The 27,698-nt window shown below is 47.0% G+C and overlaps 1 protein-coding gene and 1 long non-coding RNA gene across 9 annotated transcripts in view; one reads left to right on the top strand and one right to left on the bottom strand.

Moving 5' to 3' along the window:
• Nucleotides 1-5,654, top strand: part of LOC107033339 (uncharacterized) — a 29,831-nt gene extending 24,177 nt beyond the window's left edge. For both annotated transcript variants that reach the window (XR_012074383.1, XR_012074384.1), the window contains exon 9: nt 4,949-5,654. This is a non-coding gene — a long non-coding RNA (uncharacterized lncRNA). The remainder of the gene's footprint in view (nt 1-4,948) is intronic.
• NOD1 (nucleotide binding oligomerization domain containing 1) overlaps nt 1-27,698 on the bottom strand; it is a 58,415-nt gene that overhangs the window by 9,292 nt on the left and 21,425 nt on the right. For 2 of the 7 annotated variants that reach the window (XM_072964747.1, XM_072964745.1), the window contains exons 2-12: nt 22,673-22,770; nt 22,313-22,455; nt 20,859-21,164; nt 19,635-19,809; nt 15,470-17,294; nt 10,872-10,955; nt 9,364-9,447; nt 8,200-8,283; nt 5,742-5,825; nt 4,801-4,884; nt 2,379-2,462 (exon numbers count right to left, since the gene is read on the bottom strand). In XM_072964747.1, the coding sequence (XP_072820848.1) occupies nt 2,379-2,462; nt 4,801-4,884; nt 5,742-5,825; nt 8,200-8,283; nt 9,364-9,447; nt 10,872-10,955; nt 15,470-17,294; nt 19,635-19,809; nt 20,859-21,059 (2,705 nt within the window). In that variant the 5' untranslated portion in view covers nt 21,060-21,164; nt 22,313-22,455; nt 22,673-22,770. Of the gene's footprint in view, nt 1-2,378; nt 2,463-4,800; nt 4,885-5,741; nt 5,826-8,199; nt 8,284-9,363; nt 9,448-10,871; nt 10,956-15,469; nt 17,295-19,634; nt 19,810-20,858; nt 21,165-22,312; nt 22,456-22,672; nt 22,813-25,946; nt 27,172-27,698 lie in introns of those variants that run through there. The other 5 variants (XM_072964746.1, XM_072964744.1, XM_072964748.1 and 2 more) reach the window with 5 other exon arrangements.

The following is a 27,698-nucleotide window of genomic DNA, read 5'->3' as shown; positions in this document are numbered from 1 at the left end:
GCTGTAGAATAAGCTACTGCTGAAGTTCTCCCTTAAAAATTGTAGGCACTGACTCATGGCAGCCTAACCAGGAAGATGAGGGCCTATGTTACCCTGATTAATGAGATTATAGAAAATAAGCCAGCCCCTTAAAGAGGCAGTAAAGCATAGTGGTTAAAAGCTCCCCTCCTATACACACATCCACTCCCCACTTTTCAGCTACAGATCCATGAAAGAAATACACTTAAGCTGTCTGTGCCTGGGTTGCCTGATCTATAAAATGAGAATAACTGTAAGAGAACCCCTCCCTACCCTGGGTGTGTGGGGTTTCAATAGGATGTGTATGAAGTAGTTCTCTACCATGGTGCCCAGTGGTAAGGACCTCTTGTCACCATTACTGCCCAAGCACACAGGGGACCCATGGATCCCCATCACACTTCCCAAAGACTGGGGCCCCAGGGCCCAGTGGCAGAGGTGATGACCTTCTGGTAAGCATGACCACCATGTAACTTGGAAATTTTTGCAAAAGGAGCAAAAACAGAACCTGGAAGTGGGCACAGAGTTCTGAATTCAGTTGAACTCTGCTGTATTCTAGTCACTTTCCATGGTTGGTACTGCTGGGGGGCAGGGTGAGCTGCCTGTAGCCGAGACCCGACAAGAGTCTGGGTTGGAGGATATGTAAAAAGTTTGGCGGTGCTCAGGCATGTGTGGCCACCAGGGATGACTTCAGTGTGGCCAGTGTGGTCTCTGCAAGCACAAGTAGCTAAGACTCACTCTGCAGCCCTGTTTATGCTCTGTTCTTCTCAGGAGGGGCTGGCCTGACACCTAACAGTCTCCAGGCCAAAAAGGAGAAAAAAAAACAGGTGTAAAAGTAGAACACTCTGGGGTTTGTTTTTAACAGAAATTGACATGGTGATCTAAAATTCATAGAATTCAAGAGACAAAAAATATATATACATAGAGAAAGAACAAAGTTGGAAGACTCATACTTCCTGATTTCAAAACTTACCAAGTTACAATAATTAGGACAGTGTGGTCCTGGCATAAGGATAGACAGATGGCTCAACGAACCAGAATAGGAAGTTCAGAAATAAACACACACATTTATGGTCAGCTGATTTTTGACGAAAATGTCAGGGCCATTCAAAAGGGAAAAAGAGTCTTTTCATCAGGTGGTGCTGGGACAACTGAAAAGCTACATGCAATAAAATGAAGCTGGACCCCTATACCTCATACCATACACAGAAATTAACTTCAAATGGAGCAAAGACCTAAATGTAAGAGCGAAACTATAACACTGAAGTCTTTGTCACCTTGGATTGGGCAATGATTTCTTAGTAAGATACCTAAAGCACAAGTAACTTCATCAAATAAATGGACTTCATCAAAATTAAAAACTTTGCTGCTTCAAAGGTCACCTGAAGAAAGTGAAAAAAACCCTACAGAGAGAGGAAATATTTGCAAATCATGTATCTAGTAAATATCTAGTACCAGAATAAGGAACTGTAACAACTCAGCAATAAAAAGGCAAATAACCCAATTTACAAATGGACAAAGGATGTGGAAACAACTCTTCAAAGAAGTTACACAAATGGCCAGTATGCACATGAAAAGACACCCAGCATTGTAAGCCATCAGGGAAATGCAAATCAAAACCACTATGAGATACCATGTTATACCCACTAAGATAGCATGACCCCAACCAAAGATGAACAATACCAAGTATCGGTGAGGATGCAGAGAAATGGGGACCCTTATCCATGACTGATGGGAATGTAAATAGCAAAACCACTTTGGAATACAATTTGGCAGTGACCAGATGACCCAGCAATCCTATTCCTAAGAATATACCAATGAAAAATGAAAACATATGCATGACTGTTCCACAGTAGCATTATTCATAATAGTCATAAAGTAGAAGCAACCCAGATGTCCCCCACCTGATGAATGGACAATCATAATGCGAACTAGCCACACAGCACATTATCGGTCAGCCATAAGCAGCAAGGGAGCACTGATACGTGCTGCATTGTGGATGAGCCCTCAACACGTGCTCGTGAAAGAACATAGAAACAGAAGGTCACCTGCTGTATGACTGCACTTCTATGAAATGCCCAGAATAGGCTGATGCATAGAGACTGAAAGTAGATGAGTGGGTGCCAGGGACTAAGGGAGGAGAAGGATGGGGAGTGATTGCTTAACACATACAGGTTTTTTTGAGGTAGAGGAGGTGGGTAGGAAAAACTGTTCCAGAATTAGATAGTGGTGATGATTGTACATCCTTATGAATAAGCTAAAAACCACTGAATTGTACACTTCAGAAGAGTGACTTTTATGGTATGTGAATTTTATCTCAAAAATGTTTTTAAAAAAAGCACAGGTGTTGAAATCTGAATTACCATAAATGTTTCAATGTCTGGTTGACTTTCAACATCTCTGCCAAGCTCTCAGCCACTTCATCATCAAGTTCATTTTTGGTGAGCCTAGAAAAGAAAGGAAGTACTGACTCAGGACAGCCCTGCCTGGTACACACTCTTTAATGAGTTCACAGAAGTGGGATCCTGGCCCAGGAGTCTCCAGCCTGTGCTGCTAAGCACTCGCTGAGAACCCAGCAGACAGCCAGGCTCCAAGCCCAGCCTCTGAGCCCGACAGACAATCAGTGATGGTTCATTTCTTGTGCACATCCTTCACTCAAGCTTCTACTTAGTCCTGCTGCTGTGGGGAAGCCTATACTCCCTCCCCATCCTTGCTGAGCCCTCAGATCTCACAGAAGCGGGGGCCCACGGAAAACAAGGGGCCAATGCCTGCTTCTCCAGTCTTCTCTCCAGTCCCAAGATCACTTGAACACCATGGGCAGCGTATTACCAAAGCCAGTCAGATGAAGACCTAGAAAAGCCTGCTGAATGCGCGTTAAAATGTGTTCATCACTTTGCTCTGAGGCCAGTTATGAAGGACTCAAGTTCTGTGACTGAAAGTTCAGGAAGTCTCTCAGTTGTTCTTAAAAACCAGAAGTGGTCTGGATAAAGCACAGAGGGCTAGAAGCTCCTGGTTGTAAGTAGGATTGGACCCTGTTGTACCCGTGGATAAAAAATAGGGAAGAAAAATGGAATAAAAAGAACATTTTAAAAAATCATTCCTTGAAGGGCAATTTGGTAGTGTCTATCCAAATTTTCAACGTGTTACACTTTGGGCCAACAATTGGACTTCTAGAAATTGACCCCATGGCGTGCAAAGACATTACACACAGGACTGTACATGCAGTATTGATTGCAGTATGTTCAGTCATAATGTACGACATGAACAACCCTAAGTATCAACAGAGGCACCTGGCAAAATAGATTGTGCGTGTACATTCAGAGGGATGCTGTGCAGCCCTTAGAATGAGGTAGGATGAAGAACGGGGCACAGAGCACAGTGCTTAAGATGCTGAAGCCAGACATGCCAGCTGGAATCGCTTAACTAGCAGGGCGACCACAGCAGGTGGTTTCATTTCCCTGGGCCTGAGTTTTCTCACCACTAAATGTAAACAGTAATGGTACAGACCTTACAGGGTGGTGGTGAGAATGAGTTAATACATGGAAAAGGCTGAGAACAATGCGTGGTGTACAGTCAGTACTCAACATACGCGGGGGACTGACATCATTCTTATCTCTGTAGAGCTGTGGTTCTTCGTGATTTCCCCTCCAGAGGACACTTGCCAGCATCTGGAGACAATTTGGATTGTCACAATTGGAGGTCACTGCTGGTATCAAACGGGTAGAGGCCACGGACTCTGCTAAACATCTTACAATGCACAGGACAGCCTCTCAACCAAAAAGAATTATTTGGACCAAAATGTTGACAGTGTTGAGATTGAGAAGCCCGGACATAAAGGGACATGTAAAATATGTACAATATATGGTTGAGATATTTTTTAAAGCCACTTGCTAAATGTTATTCTATTTTGTGAGAAAGGGTTATTTATTTGAATATACATTCAAATGCTAGAAGAAAAAGATATTTAGAGAAAAAGAGGGTGGAGGTACTTTCACTTCCTACTTTCCAGACTTCAGTGTCTTACACTTTTTTCAAAAAAGCTTGTATTACTTTTCAAAATCTTTTAAAATGAAAATGCAACTACTGGCCAGCAGATCTAGTATCAGAATTCTCATAATGAGGACATTTTCATTAACTCATTTAACCAGTATCTCATGAGGAGGATACAGAGATATGCAATATAAAACTCCCTGACCCCTGGAAGCAATTTATGATATGGTCAAGTAAATGAAATACAATAAAAATAGGGTAAATGATCGAAAAAAGGAATAACTAAAAAAAAAAATAAAAGCGCTAGTAGAAGGCAACATACTTAATTAGTGGCCCTGGAGTGCAGAGAGGAAGTAAGGACAGGTGACAGGTGAGTTACAGCATGAAGGCCAAATCCTGATGGGACGGCCTGTGAGGAGGAAGTTTAAGAGGAAATGCTGAGCCGCGTACATGAAAGTTGGACCTCACGACACCTACCTGAGGGTGTTCAAGGATGTCCTGACAGTTAGAATGGCTAGTCTTCTGGTTTTCCCAAGGCCCAGAGTGGCAAAGAAGGCTAAGGTCTCAGACTCAAGCTCCTAGGACCCACCCCCCCCAACTCCTTCTGTACCTGTTTGTCCTCCTGGGAATGGCTGTTTTCTTCTCTAGAAGGAAATTAAATTACAAACCTACCATCGGGGAAAGTCCTAGAGCCTTTTCAATGGGGAGGCAGCCTTTCAGTTAAGATTCCAGGTGATGGGCGGCCTTTGGAAAAATCCCTGAGACCCAACCTTTCAAAATGACTCTGGTCATTACCAGAATATTCTCAGAGATGCATTCCGCTGCAGGGCCCATGCGAGACTCTTTCCTCCTTCTGTAGAGATGCCATTGAATGCGAGACTAGGGAGAAAAAACATTTGGAGTAAATTATTAGAAACACATCCATATTTGGCTTTGGTTTCAGCAACTCAAACAGCCACAAAGACTCCACCCGGAGGTGGCCCCTGCCCCGGCTGATTTGAGGCAGGAAGCAGAAGTGTCGGCCTCGTCAGCATCTGCTCAGGCTCGAGCAGGACAGGCAGCAGACTGCTCGAGGAGAGGCCAGACAGGACACGGAACATCAGCAACACTTGGGACACAGCCGACTGCAGGCTGAGGCGGCCAGGCTGACATCTCACAGGTACCCATCAGCGAGGCCTGGAGAAGCTTCCTCTGCTCTCATAAGAAAGGAACTCTGCTATTGCCCCTACCATATTAGACTCTCTGCCAGTGACAGGAAGGACGCGGGTAACTGGGAGACATCCAAGCCTCAGAGATTCGGCCAGAAAAGGAGGGCCGGGGAGGAGCAGGTCTATTTCCAGAGATAACAGGTTCCTGCTTGTCCCAGCACCATCCTGAGGGTGACGGAGGGACAGGAATCTGTTGCCCAGTGTCCCTTTCAGTTTTATTTGGACTGAATAATTCCTTCCCCACCTCCAGGGGGCCTGGGGAGGTGGCGGGGGCTGGCAGCACCCTATGTCTTAATCTGACTGGCGTGTGCATGTGTCACACCATGGAGCTGAAAACTCAAGCTTTCTGTATGCCTTTATTGTATGTCTCTTATAGTCAATAAAAACGTTTTTAAAAAGAAAAAGGAAAACTGCACACACAAATACCTCCCCTGTTAGGAGTGCCAGCCACCCTCTTCTTCTAGGCTCCTCCCCTGGTAAAACAGGAGCCCCACGGAGTGACCAGGTGGCCCCGGAGACAGTGCTCACCTCAGGTTGGTCAAGCTGGGGTGGTTCCTCAGAGCCTCTGCGAAGGCCTTGGCTCCCTCATCACCGATCTGATTGCCCCACATCCTGCGGGCAGAGGCAAGACAGTGAAGGTTATTTCACTCTCATCCCTTATTTTCTGCTCGTGGCCAAGACTTGACTGTATGTATTCTCAACAGGCAGATGTTTTTGCTCCGTCCCAGAAGCTGGGGCCTGAGACGAATCCCTGCACCAGCCCTCAGTGCGCTGCTGTAGAGGACAAAGAGCAGTAAAGCCTTGTAAACAAGGGTCAGATTGGTGGCTGCACAATTAGAGACCAAGCCTCACCCCTGAGCTTTCGGAGAGCTGTCAGTCACCCTCAGCTCATGACTCCCGGAAGTGTCACCCACAGGGTATAAGGGCTCGCAGCAGCCCCAAAGGAGGGTGGAGGTGCTGACTCACTAACCAGCTGACCCTGCACAGCAGTGAGAGACATTCTGGAAGACACTGACATTCCTGCATGAAGCAAAGATTAGGAAGCATTTTCAGAAAACTAATCAGCAATGTTTCCTGCATGTAAAGAGGATGTCACCAAACTGTTCTACCCCGATTGCTGCAGTTTGGGTGGGGAGCTGCAACGACAAAGCCCTGTTCTGTCCACCAGAGTAGATAACCTGAGCGGTTCTGGCTAAATGGAGGGTCTGGGTAAGACAGTGGGCTCCATCCTGGCCCTGCCACCCGCTACTTCTGCCTGCTTGGGCAAAATACAGTGTCTCCTAGGTCCTAGTCTCCTTGTCTGTAAAGCAGGGAAAGGAGGAGCATGTCCTCCTAGAGGTGTTGTGAGGATTAAGTCAGTCAGTACAAGCAAAGCCCTCAGAACAGCGCCGGAGCTCTAAGAAGCGTCAGCTATTCCTAAGAGGCTGAGGGGCACTGTCTACAGAAAGCAAGGCTGCCAGGCCCCCCACAACAGCACCAGGGCTGCCCCAGCCACACGTTCTTGCCAAGCAGACAACCTGCCGACACCCCCCCCCCCAAGTATGCCTTGCAAAAGCCCCAGAATGAGAGTTTTCAGTGTTTTGCATGAAAAGTGTGTGTACTAGGTACAACTGAATAGCATCGAAGTTTTAGTAAAGTTGAAAACTACTCATGACATGAGATTAAGTAGAAAAAGTAGAATAAAATATGACCACTATCATATTAAAAAAAATAGTGTAGAGGGAACACGCATTGCATTAGAGAGAGCAGGAAAGCTTAACTGACCTCAGACGTTGACAATGATTATTTCTGAGATCTCAATTATAATTTCCACATTTTCCAGCTTAGAGATAAAATTATCTGTGTTTCTTTTATAATAAGATAAAAATTATAACAATATAAAAAGCTTTAAAAAGCCTCCAGAATCAAAACCATTATAAGGTACCAATTTACACCCATTAGGATGGTTACTGTCAAAAAACCAGAAAATAACAAGTGTTGGTGAGGATGTGGAAAAACTGGAACCCTTGTGCACTGTTAGGAGGAACGTAAAATGGTACAGCTGGTATGGAAAACCATATGGTAGTTCCTCAAAAAAGTTAGAAATAGAATTACCATCTGATCCACAAATTCCACTTCTAGGTATATAGCCGAAAGAATTGAAAGTAGGGTCTCAAAGAGATAACACGGTGCATGCGTGTCCCTAGCAGCATTCTTCACAAGAGCTGAAAGGTAGATGCAACCCAGGTGTCCACTGACAGAAGAATGGATCAACAGAATGTGGGATATAGATAGAATGGACTATTACACAGCCTTAAAAAGGAAGGGAAAGTGACACATGCTGCAACATGGATGAACCTTGAGGATATTATGCTGAGTAAAATAAGCCAGTCACAAAAAGACAGATACTGTATGACTCAACTTATGTGACTGCCTACAGTAGTCATATTCTCAGGGACAGAAAGTAGACTGGTGATTGCCAGGGGCTGCAGGGAGGGGAGAATGGCAAGTTATTGTTTAGTGGGTATAGAGTTTCTGTTTTGCAAGAAAGAGTTCGGGAACTGGATGGTGGTGATGTTTGCACAACTGTGTGAATGTATTTAATGCCACTGAACTGTACACTTAAAAATGGTAACTTTTATGGTATGTATATTTTACCATAATAAGAAAAACTGCATTAAAAAAAAAGCCTCCAGTGAACATATAATTATTCTTAAAATGAAGAACACCTGCCTGTGGTGTTCTTAGGGCTAGGACAGTTCCCTCCATTTGCATGAATTAAATAAAAATCCATGTGATTGAAATTGCAGTCAATCCTGGCACTTCCCATGCAGGAGCCAGTGGGGCCCACCCTTCAGGGCATCCGTGGTGGAGGCTCCCTGCAGCCTCTGCCCCACAGCCTGCCCCAGCGGTCCTTTGATAGACGGACCTACAAAAAGACCAGCAGGCGCCCCTGTACCCAGAGCAGGCTGTATACACACATACACCTGCACTTGCCTCTACTCACCCAACTTCAAAGATGGATTTGCTGTTCTTCACAGCCAGGGCAAGACACTTTCCTCCTTCACTCGTTATTTTGTTTTTTCCCAGCCTGCCGAGAGAGACGTGCACACATCAGCTCCAGCCGTGAGGGGGCTCCAGCGTCGGCCACCCTCGTCCTCAGCACAGAGCCCCTTGGGTCCCTCCTGGGAGGTGTGGTCTTTCTCCTGGGACCCACAGCAGCCGTGCCCTGGGCTTCCTCTCAGGGAGGGACCCAGAGCCCTGAGGGGAGCCAGTCGGGATTCCCCTCCAGGAGATGGTCACAATCTCTGCAGAAACTCAGGGACCTGAGTTCTCCTGGGGGATCTTTAAGTGACCTCCGAGCATCACTCCTTTCTATCAGCAGACGGGAAGGTTCTCACATCAACTGCAAATGGTCAAGGTATAGGTTACCATCACCAGGGCAGCACCAGGGGCTCCTCCACCTATGACAGAGCCAAGGATCAAGCTCTTGCTTGCAACTATGATGGCTGCTATGGTCTTAAATATTTGTCCCCTCCACTGCCCAGAATCCATATGTTGAAATCCTAACCCCAAAGTGATGGTACTAGGAGGCGGGGCCTTTGGGAAGTGATAAGGTCATGATGGTGGAGCCCTCATGAATGGGATGAGTGATTTATGAGGCCCAAGAAAGCTCCCTTTCCCACCACCACATGAGGACACAGTGAGCAGGCACTGTCTATGAACCAGGAATCGGGCCCTTACCAGGCACCTAATCTACTAGCACTTTGATCCTGGACACCCCAGCCTCCAGAACTGTGAGAAATAAATGTCTGGTGTTTATAAGAAACGTAGTTTATAGTATTTTGTTATAGAACCTGGAATGGACTAAGACAATGAGGAATTTCTTCGAGGGGAAAAAGACCTCCAGAAAGGGTGATAGTTGTGACCTATCTTCCTGTCAGGAGTTAACAAAACCAAAATGCCAAGCTCTCCCCCTGCCCACGGTAGGTGGCCCTTCCAAAATCTGAGCCCCACACAGCTCACCTTGGACACACAGGTGTCCTGATTTGACCAACGTGGCCTTGGGCAAGCAGATGGCGACTCCAGGGTGACATTTATTCTTTGTGTCAATAATGAAGGGTGACCAAGAGAAGCTACTGAAGAACCTGCCGTGCCCACCCCCACTTACTTCAGGTGTGTGAGGCCTTTGCACTCCTCCAGGATTCTGGCGATGTACCTGGCTCCGACATCGGTGATCTGGTTGTTGTATAAGCTTCGAGAGAAAACACAGCCGTGAGATTTTATGACCCCCATTTTTTTTTCTCTTAAACAGCTTTATTGAAATATAATTAACATGCCATAAAATTCAGTCATTTAAAGTGTACAATTTAATGGGTTTTAGTACATTTGCAGAATCTTGCAACTATCCCCATAATCTAATTTTTAAATACTTTTTTCTTTTCTATTATATATGGAATCTTAAAAAATGATACAAATGACCTCCATTTTTTTTTTTAAAGTGAGTAGGTGCTGTCTGCTGATTTCCAAAGTCTGGGTCAAAAGGAGAAAGGAAGGGTGAGGGGAGACCACAGTTTGGGGTTCTGGGTCTCAAGGTCACCTCTGCCACTCTCCCCAGCTTTATGACTGGAGGTAAGTTACCTAAGTTCTCCATCCATAATACAGGGGTAAGAACCACAGCTCCCTCACAGGGTTGTTAGGGGGATTGTATGAGCTCATTCCAAGCCCTTGCACATAGTACTCGATAAGTGGTAGGTGAAGGGTATGTTTAGATTAAGATTACAATCAGCATCTTGAGGGGGGCTAGTTTCTGAGCACTGGAACACCTCAGGGTCTACCTTTTAGTCATTTTACCACTTGATGCCAACTGAACAATAAGGCAGAAACTTGAAAGTGGTAAGTGGACAGGTTTCCCATGTCCACAGTCACGCAGAACTCCAGAAGCCTGGGATCTAGTGTTTCAGTGTTTCACACGGCCTGGGAGCCTTGTGTTACAGCTGAGAACACTGGGGCCCACAGAAGCTGACAGACTGGCTTCAGTTTACAGAGTCAACAGTGGCCGTGGGGCTGGCTGGACTTGCCCACAAACTCTCACCTCAAACACCAACATCTCAAAGGCTCTGAAAGCCCAAAGTTCTTCTTAACTATTTGGCAACTGATGTGGAGCTATTCGTGATCTTTATTTCAACTGGTACATTTTGCTGCAGAAACGTTAAAGTGCTTGGAAGTGGGGTGCTACCCTAGAATCAGTCATGTCGTTGCTACAGAGCATGTACACTGATTTCTGATTCATGTCTTGCCCTAAAGGTTCTGGATGTCAGATCACGGACCCATAGTAGTGAAATCTACTACAGAAGTAGTCCCCCGTTCATAAAACCTATCCAGGTATTCTGTCATTACGTCCCTCAGTCACCACTGGTCAAACTATTTGCTTGCATTAGGACCCCAATTATACAAGGGGGATGAGAAGGCTGAAGCTCAGGGGGATTCTCTGACTTGCTCGAACAGAGGGCTGCTGGGTGAGCCAAGAGCAGGACCCAGGACTCTGGCTCCCCACCCAATGCTCCTCCTACTGCCCTGGGGCCATCAGCCTCAACCATCCAGGGAGCCACATAATGGCCACTTCCTGCCACTCTGTTATTACTGTACAGCTGTCCCGTGTTCTTGAGAAATACATACCCTAAAAACGTCAGTATTTTGTATTTGGTCAGCTCTTCGTACAGCACCTTCACCCCACTGTCGGTGATCTGGTTTACACTGAGTCTGAAAACAACAGCCAAGAAAGTTAAAAATCAGAGCAGCTACTCACTATGAAAGAGCATCCATTCCACAAGGATCCAGAAGCTTACAGGTCCTGGAGTTTTCACAGCTATAAATGCCCCCCTGGCTAAATGGCCCCTAAAGAGCCTGGTCTTCATGGGGCGAGAAACCCTCCAGAACCAGCCCATCAGCGACGCGACAGCCCAGCCCTGATTCAACATAAGGGACACATGCAGACAGCCACCTCTGATAGCCTGCATTTGCCAGTGGCCTCCATGTCAATGTGGTTCTCACCACATAGCAGGGGGCATGAGATCTGGAACCATGAGGAGCTACATTTAGGGGTGATAAGGCAGGGAGAGGGGCCACCCCACCATCTCACAAGTGGGGCCAGGGATGTTAGGGGTTCCCACAAGAACTGTCCCAGCCGAGGATTGGAAGAATCAATATTGTTAAAATGGTCACAATGCCCAAGGCAATCTACAGATTTAATGCAATTCCTATCCAATTACCCAGGACATATTTCACAGAACTAGAACAAATCATAATAAAATTTATATGGAACCATCAAAGACCTAGAATTGCCAACGCATTACTGAAGAGAAAGAAAGAGGCTGGAGGAATAACTCTCCCAGACTTCAGACAATACTATAGAGCTACAGTCATCAAGACAGCATGGTATTGGTACCAAAACAGACATATAGACCAATGGAACAGAATAGAGAGCCCAGAAATGAACCCACAAACTTTTGGTCAACTCATCTTCGACAAAGGAGGCAAGAATATACAATGGAATAAAGACAGTCTCTTCAGCAAATGGTGTTGGGAAAACTGGACAGCAGCATGTAAAACAATGAAGCTAGAACACTCCCTTACACCATATACAAAAATCAACTCAAAATGTATTAAAGACTTAAACATAAGACAAGATACAATAAACCTCCTAGAGGAAAACATAGGCAAAACATTATCTGACATACATTTCAAAAATCTTCTCCTAGAAGAAATAAAAGCAAGAATAAACAAATGGGACCTAATGAAACTTATAAGCTTCTGTACAGCAAAGGAAACCAGAAGTAAAACAAGAAGAAAACCTACGGAATGGGAGAAAATTTTTGCAAGTGAAACCGACAAAGGCTTATCTCCAGAATATATAAGCAGCTTATACGACTCAATAAGAAAAAAATAAACAACCCAATCCAAAAAATGGGCAGAAGACCTAAACAAGCAATTCTCCAAGGAAGACATACAAATGATCAAAAAGCCATGAAAAAATGCTCAATATCACTATCAGAGAAATGCAAATCAAAACTACAATGAGGTATCACCTCACACCAGTCAGAATGGCCGTCATTCAAAAATCCACAAACGACAAATGCTGGAGAGGCTGTGGTGAAAGAGAAACCCTCCTACACTGCTGGTGGGAATGCAGTTTGGTGCAGTCACTGTGGAAAACAGTGTGGAGATTCCTCAAAAGACTAGGAATAGACTTACCATATGACCCAGGAATCCCACTCCTGGGCTTGTATCCAGAAGGAACCCTACTTCAGGATGACACCTGCACCCCAATGTTCATAGCAGCACTATTTACAATAGCCAAAACATGGAAACAGCCTAAATGTCCATCAACAGGTGACTGGATAAAGAAGAAGTGGTATATTTATACAATGGAATACTACTCAGCCATAAAAACGACAACATAATGCCATTTGCAGCAACATGGATGCTCCTAGAGAATGTCATTCTAAGTGAAGTAAGCCAGAAAGAGAAAGAAAAATACCATATGAGATTGCTCATATGTGGAATCTAAAAAACAAAAACAAAAACAAACAAACAAAAACAAAGCATAAATACAGGACAGAAATAGACTTATGGACAGAGAATACAGACTTGTGGTTACCAGGGGGGTAGAGGGTGGGAAGGGATAGACTGGGATTTCAAAATTGTAGAATAGATAAACAAGATTACACTGTATAGCACAGGGAAATATACACAAAATGTTATGATAAATCACAGAGAAAAAAATGTGACAATGAGTGTATATGTCCATGAATGACTGAAAAATTGTGAACACTGGAATTTGACACAACATTGTAAAATGATTATAAATCAATAAAAAATGTTAAAAAAAAAAAAAAACTGTCCCAGCCGAAATGCCAACAGCCTCCCCATCCAGAAACACACGAGCTAAACCCGTCTTGAAAGGTCAGTCGAGGTAGACAGCTCCTGTAGTGTGGTTCTGTGCGGGAAGGTCGATGGCACGGAGAAACTACCAGAAGAGGCAGGTCTTGGCAGCTACACTTTCCCTCTCCTCTTTAACACACAAGCTGCTTCAGCAAGCCAGGTTTCGAGAGGCAGCAGGAAAAGAGGGCCTCGGATGACAGCTATCTCCCGGACAAGAGCCAGCCGCATGCTGGAATTGTTCTTTGAAATCCCCTTACTAGCTGCATGTTTTGATATGGCTAAAATGAAAAATCCTTTTTTTCTACCAAGTAATCTCTATAACAGACTGTCCTCATCTTTTCAATCCTCCACCCCATCAATTTAGGTGAGGCTGAGGGACAGAAAAAGGCTCAGAGATGAATAAGCATAAGGGTCAGGAGTTGGATGAAGTAACAGACCAGAGGTCAGTAATTTTTTCTGGAAAGGGTCAGGTAACAAACATTTTAGGCCATACGGTCACAGTGCAACCACTCAACTCTGCAGAGTGAAGCAGCCAATAGGTAAATAAATGTGACTGCGTTCCAATAAAACTTCATCTATAAACAGAAGCTATGGGCCAAACTGGGCCACAAGCTGACCTCTGTAAAACGTAAAAGGCTGAACAGGTAAAAGCCTGACTTGGGGGCCCCATCAAATTGATCAGGTCAGACACTGGGCCCCTTCCCTCATGGTGCCTACCTTGGCACTGGGGCACAGTGTGTACATACACTGCATGGCTATCCTAGGATGGCAGAGCCTACTAGTCACTCCCAATAGCTAGGCCTTCTTAGAAACAAAATCCCCCATTTTTTAGCTGAGGACATGTGATTAAGGTCTGGCCAATGAAATCTAAGCAAAAGTCTCATTAGCAATAGCTGAGACATCTTTAAAGAATGAGGCGTATCCTTTGCCCTTCCTTCTCCCTGGTGGCTAGAATGTCAACTGAATGGCTGGAGCTTGAGCAGCCATTTTAGGCCAAGAGGTAGAAGTCAGGTAGTGAGGGCAGCAGGGCAGCAAGGCAGAAGAGAACCTGGGCTCCTGATGGTCATGGAGGTACCATAGCAGCCCTGAACTGTTCTCCTCTAGACTTTTGCTTAAGAGACAAATAAGCTTGTATCTCATCTAAGCCATCAGGATTTTGAGTTTTCTCTGACTCTCAGCCGAAACTAATCTGCACTGATGCCCTCAGGGAGCTCAAAGTACTTCCCTAGGGTTGCTCATTTCCTCCTGCCTTCTCTCTTGCTGGTTTGCATGCAAACCTGGGGACAGCTGCCTGGGGCAGGACCACCATACTAATGCAGAGTTTCCATTTTTTGAAATGGGCACAGGGAGGCACTGAGTGTGAGACTGCATGAGGCTGCAAATGGAGAGTTGCCAGCTGAGAGCTCAGAGAATAGATTCCAGGCCTTCCAATTCCCTGGCAGGCTTGGGCTCCCTACATTCTACTCATCCCTGCACAATGTACTCTGGCGCTGGTGTTCACAGGTACCTGGAATCAGTTCCAAATCCCTGCTGTTCTTCAGAAATGCATGAGCCAAGTAGTGGAGAACTGAACCCTCCCCCCCCCAGAGATTTACAAGGTGTATTTTATCCAGAAAATGCTAACAGAAGAAAGGAGGCTGGCTTTTCTTATCTTTAAACCATCAAACTAATCACGAGTCAGCTTTCTTTACCGAGATCCCTGGCAGATCAGGGCTGCCGGCTTTGATCATGGAAACTAACTAATGCTAATAATCACAAAGTCAGCTTTACCTGCAAACACAGAAGCTTTCACATGCCAGAAACTTTTCATGGGCTTTCTCTGAGCCTCACGTGAATCTCAGAAAGTAGGTTCTTTATGATTCTGGCTTTACCATGGCCCAGCTGTGTGACCTCGAACAACTTACTAATTTCTCTGTGCCTCCACTTCCTCCTTTGCCAAGATGGAGATTACAGCACTGACATTCTAGGATTGTTAAAAGGATTAAACCAGGTAATACCTGTATATCACTTCACCCATTCTCAATCAATGAATGCTGATTGTTAATCAGTGTAATTGCTAGGATAAGAGAATCTCCTTTTCCAGATGAGGACACTGAGGCTCAGAGAGGTTAAGCAATTTGTTCAAGGACACCCAGCTGGGGCCAATCCAGGTCCACCTGACTTCACGTTTTGCTCCTTGCCCTCTGCCAGCCTGAGACAGAGAAGGTCAGGATGTTCCAAGATACATGGTCATGAGTCCCAGGGTAATCCAGGAGACTGCGCTCCACGATACTAGTCCTCGTGTCCCTGGAGCCCCGGCCCTGCCAACTATTCTCTGAACCCAGCGGCCTCACCTAATGACGGTGAGGCGGCTGAAGCAGGGCTGCAGCTCCCGCACGCCGTAGTCGTTGAGGTTGTTGTTGTCCAGGTCGAGGGCGAGCTGCTTGCGGAAGTGGTGTAGGACGAAGGAGAGGGCGCTGCAGTCGGCCGAGTAGGCGTTGCAGAAGGTCAGCTTGAGGTAGTTGGCGCAGATGCCCCTGGCCGCCAGCCGCCCCGCCTTCTCGCTCTGCGTCTCATAGATGCAGCGCAGCATCCAGATGAAGGTGGGCATGGCCTGCACCTGGTTGAAGCCCCCAGACTGAACTCGGGGCAGGTTCTTCAGGTGGGAGCGCAGGCTGGCGAACAGGTGAGCCCACAGGGCCTTGCGCTTTCTCCGCAGGGCAGCAGCGGGCACCAGGTGCTGCAGGAGTTTCTGTTTGCCTTTGGACAACAGCCCACACAGGAAGAGGTTGGTGAAATGAAAATGATCCTTGTTCTTGAAGGGGTCCTCCCTCGCCAGGCCACGGCCCCCCAGGCAGTGGACTGGGAGGAAGGGGGGATAGCAGGACGGGGCTGCCGCCTCCTCAGGAGGAGCCCACTCCTGGAAGAACCTGAGCAGCTCCTGGGTGCCTACCTTGTCGTCCAGCACGAGAAAGAGGGCAGCAAAGAAGGCCTGGAGGGTTAAGTGGAAAAACTCATAGGACTGCTGGTCGCCTCCGAGGCCCAGCTCCAGCCCAGATCGCAGGAAGCCCAGCTGCAGATCCCCCTCCTGCACTTCAGAGGCTTGCACCTCCTCCTGGCTGAAGATAAACAGGCTCTTCTCCATGCCCCCGTAGGCCACCTGCCCCAGAGAGCGCAGAGTGCCCTGGCCAGAGCGGAAGGTCTCTGTCTGGCTCCGCGTGTTCCGCTGCACCAGGCTGGTGGGCTGCGTCCTGTTCAGGTGGACCTCGGTGACCAGCAGGAAGATGTCGGTCAGCGTTATCGTGCAGTCAGGCAGCTGCGGGGAGCTGTCAAAGGCGTCGTGGAAATGCTGGAAACACCTGAAGATGATCCAGCAGAAGAGGGGCACGGCACACAGGCTGCAGAGGTTGGGGTTGGCCTCCAGCTGGTCCAGCAGGTGCTGGCGCATGGCGCGCTCAGGGAACATCCTCCCGGTGTAGGCCCGCAGGTGGCTGGGGGAGAAGCCCCGCAGAAGCACCTTCTTCCAAAGGAGATGGCGCGGGATTTCGGTCCCTGTGCGGGCCGTGAGCAGCTTGCGTGCCCCCTTGAGCAGCTTCCCACTGAGCAGGTTGGCCAGCAGGACCAGGGGGTGCGCGGGCTCCCAGGGGGAGGAGGTGTCGGGCTGGCCACTCAGGTCGAAGTCCAAGTGGAGCTCGTCCAGGCCGTCGAAGGTGAAGAGGGCCGTGTGGGGAAAGCGCAGCAGGAAAGCGAACACCTCCTCGGGGTCCTGCTCCGGGTAGCAGTAGTGCTTGAAGAGCAGGTCCTGCAGACACAGCGTGGCGCTCTCCTTGAAGCAACTGAATGTGCGGCAGCGGAAGTGGAAGAAGAACTTGAGCCCAGTGTCCAGCTGGTTCGCCGCCCAGAGGCCCTGCAGCCGCTGCAGCAGCATGGACTTGCCCACGCCCGCATCGCCAAAGATGAAGATGGTCTCGCCCTGCTCATTGAGGACGCCTGTGGAGGGGTCCAGGAGACAGGCCAGGCTACCCAGGCTGCCCAGGCTCTCGTTGTTGAAGTTGACCAGCTCCATGATGGTGTCCATGTACATCTCCTCCAGCAGCAGCTCCTCCTTTTGGGCATAGCACAGGATGAACTTGGAGTCCCGGCCCAGCTGGTGTCGCAGCTTCTGGGTGTATCTGCTCACTGCAGGGAGAGTGGGGCCAGGTGAGAGGTGGAGATTGGGAGAGGGAAGCACAGGTGGAAAGGGCATCAAATGGGGGGTCAGGCAGAGAAGCAAACACACAAATCCACAACCTGGAGCCTGAAGCCAAGTGCAAGGACTCCTCGAATGCAAAGAGCCAGCACTCCAGAATCTGCGGGTCCTTGGGGCTCGATTTCCCTGCCTGACCTCGATTTAGCCAGCCAGCTGGGATCAGTGTCTGAGACAGGCTCCCTTCTTTCCTCTGTACAAGCTGTCTTTGAACTCCGGCTAAAAACTGAAGCCCCCTCAAACTTGAGGGCCAGGCCACATAGCCCTGCCACCCTAGCCCAATCCCAGGGTCCTGCTCAAACAGCTCAAGCCAGTCCCCACGGAAAAGCGTATTGTTGAGGAAAAAATTGCCCTAACCTTATTGTTTTGTTTTAATTTGTTTTACTGGGGGGGGGGGGTTAGATTGATTTATTTTTGATGGAGGTACTGAGGATTGAACCCAGGACCTCATGCATGCTAAGCATGCGCTCTACCACTGAGCTGTACCCCTTTGTCCCTGCCCTAACCCTTTTTGTGCTTATTATACTGCTCTTAAAACAACAGGTAGTCTCACAAAACCTAATGCCAAAACTTGGCAATAAGATACAACATCTGGCATTAATATGAATTACAGTGGGACGCTGCCTTACCACAACTGAGTAAATAAACTAAAACCCAGCCTTACACTGCACAGAGCACACCAGCCCAGCCCTGGGGATCACCGGCGCTTAGCAGCGAGCCAGGAGGAGGCCTGTGGCCTGCCCCAGGGGAGGACATGGGTTAACAGGCTGGCATGAGTGCCATGTTTTCTGCAAACCTGAGCTACGAAACGGGGCCTACTCCAGACAAAAAAGGGTGTTCCATAAATTCCTTTAAAATAGTTTTTGGGCCTTAATCATAATTCAGTTAACAAAAATTGAACACACATGGACATTTCCAGGTTCACCTATAATCCTTTCCCCTCAACTCAGTCCAACTTGATTTGGTTAAAATTTATGACGTGAATTCCATTTTTTACAGTTCTAGTAAAGCAAAATTTACAGACTGTAAATTCACCTATTCTACAAGTATCGCTGTCAATGATTTTTAGTAAACTTACAAAGTTATGCCAACACCACTGCAACCCAGAGGTATAATTTCCACCATAAGGCCATTTGCAGCCAATCTGTGCCAGTGCCCCCTGCTCCCCTCCCAGGGCCGCAGGAAACGGCCAGTCTGCTTTCCATCTCTATAAACGTGTCTTTTCTGGCACTGCATATAGATGGAATCATACAATGTGTAGTATTTCACATTTGGCTTCTCATGGAGTGAATTATACTTTAAAAGCTGTTACAATACCTGGGTGAGGCACCAGTGGAGAAGCCCGTTGAGAGAAGTTTTCATCGCAGGAATATTTTCCCTTTTTATAGGGGAAGGAAACAAAGGGAGGTGGGAGGCAGCGGAAAGAGGAAGAAGCTAGCGATGGCGGCTGGTATCTGCTGGGGCCGCAGAAGCGAGAGCTTGGCCTTGACACTGCCTGTTGGCCTGGTTTCCCCTAATACACACCTGCCTGTGTGGGAACTGTCTTCTGCTTCTGTTGTCAAGATCAAACTGGGTTCTTTAAAAATCAGAGTTTGGAAGCTCGGTGCTAGTATGTTGCCAACAGCTGTCAGAGTGGAGAGGCCACAGTCATGGAAAGAAGATTCCCTGGTCCCCTGACAAGACCATGGCCCCAGTCACGTGCGGTCACAGTGCCCCGAGCTGCTGCTGGTCTCCTGCCTCGGCCTCTGAGCTCCCCCAGTGCAGGAACCGTATCTGGGTCTGCTCCCCGCTGTACCCCAGGCATCCAGCGCAGTGCCTGGGCACATGGTGGGTCCATCATAAATACCCACTGAGCTAATCATTTAACTAATGGGGTGCCATGGGGCTTTGGAAATAAGGACTGGCAGTCAGAGGTGGTAAAAGAATACTTTGCTTAGAATCAAATTTGGAAAGATTTGGAAAAAAAGAAAGTAACTCTGAATTTGTACAACCACTAAAATGTCTATATATGTCAGAATAGGAATTCGGCAAGAGGACAGAACAGAAGCCATTTCTACACTTCCATGGGCCCTGACATAAACCACACCAGCCTCATGTGGTAAGTTCAGTCACAGTCCCCTGGGCAACACTAGGATGACAGGGAACCCAGCAGCCAAGCCTGCTACCCCAGGGACCCCACTTTTGTCCCCTGCTGGGCCCAGGCACATAGCATTTCCAAGCCCTGGGGGCCTTGCTTGCTTGGTGGCTACAGTCCCCCAGGGACTGACTCATACCTGGATCGGTGTTGACAATAGCTTTGCTCTGAATGATCTGGGAAGGGGAGAAGCCGATCTCTGACAGCCAAGGCCTGAGGTCCACGTAAGCATCTGCGAGCTGCTGGAGCACGTAGAGGAAGAACTCGGACACTTCATCACCCTTGCTTTGCACCAGATCCAGAATTTTGCGGACCTAGTGGGGCACAAGTATTAGGATGTGAACCGGCACTATGAGTGTCCTCCCACTGAAATGGCCCAACGCAGGGCTCTGAGCTCTTCTACAGCCTCGAGCTTGACTGTCCACCCAGCTGGTGTGAGATGCTACAGGCTGACAGCCCAGGATCTGAAATGGACCGCCTCGGCAAGACACACACCACATGGCTCTAAGAAAGCAGACGCTTCCGTGAGCCTAAAAATCAAACAGTCAGACTCACAACTAGAGCTGGGCCCACCCCTGGAATTTCCTTCTCCCTCCTTTTCTCCCTTAACCTAACACTAGTGCTCTCTGGGAATGAATGCTAAGAGAAAGTCACCCATTAGGCATAACGAGGTGCTCATGGGCCACATAGCAAGGGGACAGCAGCTCCCCGTGTAAAGTGTGCCTTTAAAAAGCTTTTGTCTCATTAAAAATTCAGGGAAAAAAAAATCACAGCAGTGTTCTATTGCAATTCTCCCAGAAACCCTTCTGGTCTTTTCTGAGCCCAGTAGGATCACATTACAAACCAGTTCTGTCACTCCTCTCCCCAAAAAGTTCTTGGTCTCACCATTCTGTGTTTCAGAAGAAGCCACAAAGCTAAAGTGAAACCGAGGGCTGTGAAGACTTCCCACAGTGGAGCGTGGAAAATTCTCTATTGTGGACCCAGGCTGGGATGCAGCCATCCCTCGATCAGAGATGAGGGCCATTCTCAGAGTCGTGCCCAGCAGCAAATGGCTCTCTGGGGTTTAATGGCACCGAATAAACAGCTCTGCTAGTGTTTCATGCTCATTGTCTTTTTAAAGAATTCACTAATTTAAAGTGAATTGGGAAACGAATTGTTTGAGAACCAATAAAACAGCAAGGAGGAGCTTGTGCTCAACACAAACACAGAAGTGAAATACGTAATTGTGTAATAAGCTGATAACTCAAGCGTTTATGTTCTGTAAATAACCCCAGCAGCAAATTCCGCCACGTGTACTGAACTCCCAGGGTTCTTCTCTCAGGTCAGCTGGGAGACGCCCCTCTGGCCCCCCCGTCACTGGCACCTTGTCAGGCTGCGTGGGGCAGGCGCACACGATCTCCGCATCTTCGGCAGAGAAGTAGTCATTCTGCAGCAAGTTGTCCACCAGACACTGAGTGTTGCGGATGTGAGTGACCAGATGTTCCCGGTTGACTTTCAACAATTTAACGTAGGAGTGCGGCTCTGCCGGGATGATTTCCATCTCACTGCGGCTCTGCTTTTCCATGGTTAAAGGAGCAAGCGGCTGCTTTTCCCAAATTCATCTTTGGCTGTGTGTGTCCTCCTGGCAGAAGGGCAATCGGGATCCAGGGCCAGGCTCTCAGTGCAACTCCTGAAGAGACAAATGGGATCACCAATCAGACAAAAGCCATGGGAAAGATGCTCCCCCTGTCTTTGGCCCTGGAATTTCTCTGTTTAAAACAGGAAGGACTCATGCTTATTAAGAAATTGATCGGGGATGTAGTCAAGTAAAAATCGTAATTTAATTGCTTCTGCTTGTGGGTTACATCACCAGGGTAGATGACCAGAGGTAGACAACCCTTTTGTTTAGCAAAACTTCCTTTTTTTAAAAAAAAAAAAAGTGTGCCTCAGTCCTAGAATGGGATATGAATGAAAAGGTGCATTATTTTCTAAGTGAGGTTAACTGGGACTGGAGGTTTTCACATACCCTATGAGGAGATGGGGCCCAGAACTGGGGGCAGAGGGACTACGGGGGTTGGTGGGAGAGGGTCTGAGCACAAAATGGCCGGTGGAGAACGACAGCATGAGGTCCCCTGTGGTAGCCAGAGCCCAGGAGCCTGGGGACAGTGATGTCTCGGCCTTATTGCCTGTTCTGGGTCATGCCACAGCCCTCCCCGCACCAGCTCTCCTTACACGTCCAGCCAAGTCAGCTGTTACACAAGCACCTTAGGGAATGAAGGAGCAGCAGTGGCCATGCTGGACTGACGCAGCACGGAAGGCGAGAGGGAGGGGCGACGTGGAGTTCCAAGCGGCAGATGACCAGGAGAGGCCATCTCTCCGGAAATCTTTGAAAACATCGTGCACATGCTGAACTTCCTGTCTCGGCAGGGACAGGGAACCAAGCTCTTTTATTTGGGTATAAAAATACCTTGAGTTTATCTGCACTCCCCCCAGATTGCACTGATCACTTTCTTTGGAGTAAGAGCCCTCAGCCATCTTAACTCTCCAGGCATCCTGTGTATATACAGTGGCTCACACTCTTGGACGTAGAAAGGCCTTGAACTGGCCACTTAGTCTTTCGTCTAAACCCACACAGTCCAGAGAGAAAGTGTGAAATGTTTTTTGTTGAGCTCAAAGAAAAAAAAAAAAAACGTAGAGCTCTAAACACTGTCAGCGTCATTCAGGTACATTGCACAAGCCCGCACACGTTAACATTCAGGTCCAGTGGTTCTCAAATTTTTTTCCACCAAGTCACTTAAGAGTCTTCTGCTCTTTGACACACTTGCATTTTTCTCTTACCTGTCAAATAGCCAAATGCAAGCCTTAGATTCTCAGCAGGAAGCCATGCAATCACCTTCCTTTTACAACCTGAGTGACTGAGGAAGAGACAGTACATCTAACATTCTGAACAACAAAAGGCCAAGAGTCTTACCAAAAAGAACCTAAAGGGATGAAAATGAGTGGAATGAGATTAAATGAAAATTTAGTCAGTGTTCCCCTAAAAGTATGCTCATCTATTTATTAGACTCTAATTCAGCCTTTTCTATTGTGCTCAAGTCTGTGACTCACTTAAGGACTTGTAGCTTTAGAAAATTAGTTACCTTAAAGGATACCAGTTGATAATGTTAAATATATATTTAAATTAGTGGTTAATAATACCTTTTTAAGTTTCTGGCATGTGTTCTTTGAAATAAGTGAGACTATTTTAAGACAACAGTCTCTCCTTAAATCCTTAACTTCCAGTTTCTTTCTGGAATCTGCAAAATCAAAAGAAAAAGAGAAAGGTTTCTTTGAAAACACTCTTGTGCCAAGTGGTGAATGAATGAATGAATGAATGAATGAAATTGGAGAAAGAATAATTTTTAAACCCAGAACTGCAGCACCTCAGAATACTCTCTGTACCTTCTCCCTTTGGGACGGTGTTTCCCAAATCTGTCATTCAGGCACTGCAGTCACTTTTTTTTTTTTGCCATAATTGAGTCCCACCTGTACTTTATTTGCTTAAATTTTTGGTTTGTATTGACTTTATTTTAAAACTCTAATAGACTAATTTTAAAGGGAAATTTTATACCACTGTTGTTAAAAAAAATATCGCTTGTAGTAACTAGAAAGTTTCACAAAAATAAATTTGCTAGAAATAAAACCATGCTATTGTATTCTGGCTTGACTGCATTGCCTGGAAAGGTTTTAGGTCTGAGTCCTGTTTTCTCCTAGAAGCACATGAGACATGTTAAACACACAATAGGACAAAACTGAGACTTTCTCTTTGAGCTCATGGTAAACCTGAGAGAACTGGGAAAGGGAACTGCCTTCTCACTTGGTGATTCAGTGTGTTTTCATGCCATGGCTCCATTCTTACAAGGGCTCGGAACAGGTGTGACACAGCCTTCATTCCTCCACTCCCAACCCTCATCCGTCCTCACCGTGGCTCCCATTTCACTCCTGGCTTCTGTCTCTTCCAAGCCTGTAATTCCCACAAAACCAGTGACATGTCTTCCCAGCCTTTCCCTGTAGTGACACCCACAGACATGTCTACCTCTTGCCATCAAAGGCAGAAACTTTAGGAAAATCTCCTGATGTATGGCCACCTAAGCAAAGCAATGAATTACATGTCAGTCAGCTGGCAAGGAGGCTGTTGTTTTGTAATGCCCAGAGCCCTGGTTTGAGATTGAATCAGATTTTCAGAGATCACTCAATTCAGCAGGAACTTAACAAGGTGTGGATGGTGGAAAAGGCAACAAAGAAAGCTGATCCTGCCCCAGTAAATGGAATCCAAAGTTCGACCAGATCTATAGCGCGGGACACGGCAGAGAAATTCAGTTCGTGGGCTTCTGGTACTAGAAACACCGATGCCTGGAATGACTGCACTGGCTTTTTAGATTCATTTCTCAGAAAGTCAGTGAGACAAGGGGTTAAAGAAGTGGGGTCGCTGATGACTCTAAATTCAGAGAGAAAATAAGCAGAGGACCTACTGACTTAGCGCCAAGGGAAGTTCCTTCCAACTGTTAGATTCGGTTTTGCAGCTTGGCATGCTTGGAAAGATCAGAAAATAAGACACCAAAATGCTATTGATAGTACGGTGAGACAGGGACTCGTCACACCAGGAATGTAAATTGGTGGAAACCTGGAAACCCATTTGATGTTATGTATCAACAGTCTGTGAAAAGTTTCAATTTCATAACTTCTCATTTTAGAACTCTGCCTTCTGAAAAGATTCAGAGGTTCTGACAGTTTTGTGGGTTTTTTTATTTTTTAAACAAGGGGCTTCTACAGCCAGCTGATAGAATAGTGTGCTGTTCCCACAGAGACTGTCCAGGTGGGAGGATCAGCACACTGGGAGGCATTCCTACAACAGTGCGCTATTCAACAACGGAGATGAATGAAATGCTAATACGACATGAATGAGCGTCACAGACATTATGCTGAGAGAAGCCAGACTCAAAAGAGTGTGTAGTATATGATTCCATTCATAGGATTCTAGAAATCTGACCCAGGAATCAGAACAGTGGTTTCTTGGGCAGGAGGATGAGAGTGGAGGAGAAACCGACTCCATACAGGAATAGGAGAAATTTCTGGGGAGATAAATATTCTGTATCTTATAGTGCCATATATATACATATATCTCACATATATATGAATGTATATCTCTCTGCATATGTGTACGTGTGTGTATAGTGTATATACCACATGTGCATATATGTATATTTACACACACATACATATATATCGTTTGTCAAGTCATCAACTAGCACACTTAAAATCTGTGACTGTTACTGTATGAAATTATACTTTAATGAAGTTGATTTTTTTTTAAGTAAAGGCAAAATACATTTCCAGATAAATGAAAAGTGAGAGACTCTGTGGCCAGCATAGCTGCACTAAAATACTGAATAGAGTTTTTTAGGTAGAAGAAAAATGATTCCAAGGCAAAAACAAAATGAGAGCAACAGAAAGTTTTCCTGTGTGGCTAAACATAAATGTGTACTGACTGAACAAAATAATATTAATGTCTGTGGCACCTAAAACATATGTAGAAATAATATTGAAACAAAGGACACTGTGCAAAACAGCAAAGTAGAAAGACCCTGAGCTCACCTCCTCTCACGGGCATGCCAGAATCACAACCATCCATGAAAATGACCGGAACCTACCAGAAAAGATCTTCTACAACTGAAGACATGAAGAAGGACGCACAGCAAGACAGGTGGGAGGGGTGGAGTCACAATATAAAGCCCCACACCCCCATTCCCAGTGGGCGCTCCACAAACAGAATAATTACAACTCACAGGAGTGAGAGGCCCGAGCCCCGTGTCGGGCTCCCCAGCCCGGAGGTCCTGCAGCAGGAAGATGAGCCCTCAGAGCACGTGGCTTTGAAGCCCAGCAGGGCTTACTTTCGGGAGTCCCAGGGGTTTGGGGAAAACCGAGTTCACTCTTAAAAGGTACATGCAAAATTCTCACATGCTTTGGAACCCAGGGCAGAAGCAGTAACTTGATAGGAACCTGGGTTGAACCTGCCGGCTGATCCTGAAGAGTCTCCCGGAGAGGCAGGGGGCGACTGCAGCCCACCCTGGGGGCACAGACACCGGCGGCGGCAGCTATTTGGGGAGCTTCCTCTACCACGTGGACGCTGCTGCTAGCAAGCACCATTCTGGAATCCTCCCTCCAGTTATCAGCCCTAGGCCCCAGCTCCACCCTGGCCCAGTGGTCCGTAGGCACCAATGCTGGGGCACCTCAGGACAAGCAACTAACTAGGCACGAATACAGCCCCGCTCACCAGCCGACAGGTGACCCTGAGCCCACAGCTGCCTCTGGTCAGCCTTGTGCACCAGAGGACTCCGGACCCAGCCCTATGCACCAGTGCGTGGACACTAGAACCAGAGACCCCGGGACCCAGCTCCACCAGCAGAATCCCCAGGGCCCTGGCCCCACCTACCAGTGAGCCTGCTCTAGCTTCCTGCCCAGCTCCACCTGCCAGTGAGCAGACACCAGCCCCAAGAAAACTGCAGTTCCACGGTCTGCAGACCCGGCCCACTTACTAGCAGGCCAGATCCCGTCCTGGCACTAGCTGGGTCCAGGCCCTGCCCATTAGCAGGTCATCACAAGCTTTGAGACATCCCGGGCTCCGCAGCCAACTGTGTCAGGAACTGGCCCCACCCACCAGCAATCTGACACCTGCTCTTGGTTCCCTGGATCCTGCAACCAGACCCCAGGACCCAGTTCTGTCTGCCAGTAGGCTGGCACTAGCCCCAGGACCTGGCTTCACCCACCAGTGGACAGGCGATGGCCCCGGGGACTCCTTGACCCTGACTCCACCCAGCACAAACCTGGCACTAGCTCCTGAGCCCCACGGTGCTCTACAGACAGCTGCCACGTGACCCAGTCCCACCAACCAGCAGCCGGTAGCCTCTGCACAAGGCAGGACCTGGCAACCAAACAGACCAGGGGCCAACCAGGCTTACCACACAGCCCACACAGTCAGCCCCCCACAACAGAAAGACCCACGGAGCCCCCGTAGGGGAAACCCTAGAGCAGTTAGTTCTGGTGACAAACGAGGAATGTGTTGCTGGGATGTATGTCTGCAAACGGCCACTTCTTCAAGGTTGGGAAACTTAACCTACTAGATACATAAAAATAAAAAACATCAAGTTAGGCAAAATGAGGCAACAGAGGAACATGGTCCAAACAAAGGAACAAGATAAAACCCCAGAAGAACAACTACGCGAAGTGGAGACGGGCAATCTACCCGAGAAAGAGTTCAAAGTAGTGATCATAAAGATGATCAAAGAACCCGGGGAAAGAATGATGCCCAGAGCAAGAAGTTAGAAGTTCTTAACACAGAGAAAATATAAACAATCACCAGAGATGACTAGACCAATAACTGAAATGAAAAATACACTAGAAGGAGTCAATAGACGAAATGATACAGAGGAAAGGATCAGCGAGTTGGAAAACAGAGTAGTGGAAATCGCAGATGTTGAACAGAAAAAAGAATGCAAAGAAATGAAGACAGTTTAAGGGACCTGTGGGACAACGCCAAGAATACTAAGATTTACATTATAGCTGTCTCAGAAGAAGAGGGAGAGGAAGGGGCTGAGAACATATCTGAAGGCATAATAGCTGAAAACTCCCCTAACCTGGGAAAGGAAACAGACATTCAAGTTCAGGAAGCACAGAGAGTCCTGTACAGGGTTAACCCAGAGGGGAACACACCGAGACACACTGTAATTAAAATGGCAAAAGTTAAAGATACAGAGAGAATATTAAAAGCAGCAAGGGAAATGCAACACACTGCATACAGTGGATTTCCCATACAGCCGTCAGCTGACTCTCCGGCAGAAACGCTGCAGGCCAGGAGGGAGTGGCACAATATATTTGAAGTGATGAAAGGGAAAAACCTATGACCCAAAATACTCTCCCCAGCAAAGCTCTCATTCAGATTTGATGGAAAGATCAAAAGTTTCCAGACAAGCAAATGGTAAACAGTTGAGCCACCAAACCAGCTTTACAAGAAATGTTAAAGGAACTTCTCTAAGCAAAAAAGAAAAGGACACAACGAGAAACATAAAAATCACGGAAGGAAAAGCTTATCAATAAAAGCAAACATATAGTGAAGATAGGAATCACTCACACACAAAGCTGGCAGGGAGGGTAAAAGATAAAGCAGTAAAATCATTTATATCCACAA

This window comes from Vicugna pacos, chromosome 7 (assembly GCF_048564905.1).
Source record: "Vicugna pacos chromosome 7, VicPac4, whole genome shotgun sequence".
NCBI classification, from domain to species: Eukaryota; Metazoa; Chordata; class Mammalia; order Artiodactyla; family Camelidae; genus Vicugna; species Vicugna pacos.
Note: the sequence above shows the minus strand (reverse complement) of the source record. Positions and strands in the feature narration are given on the sequence as shown.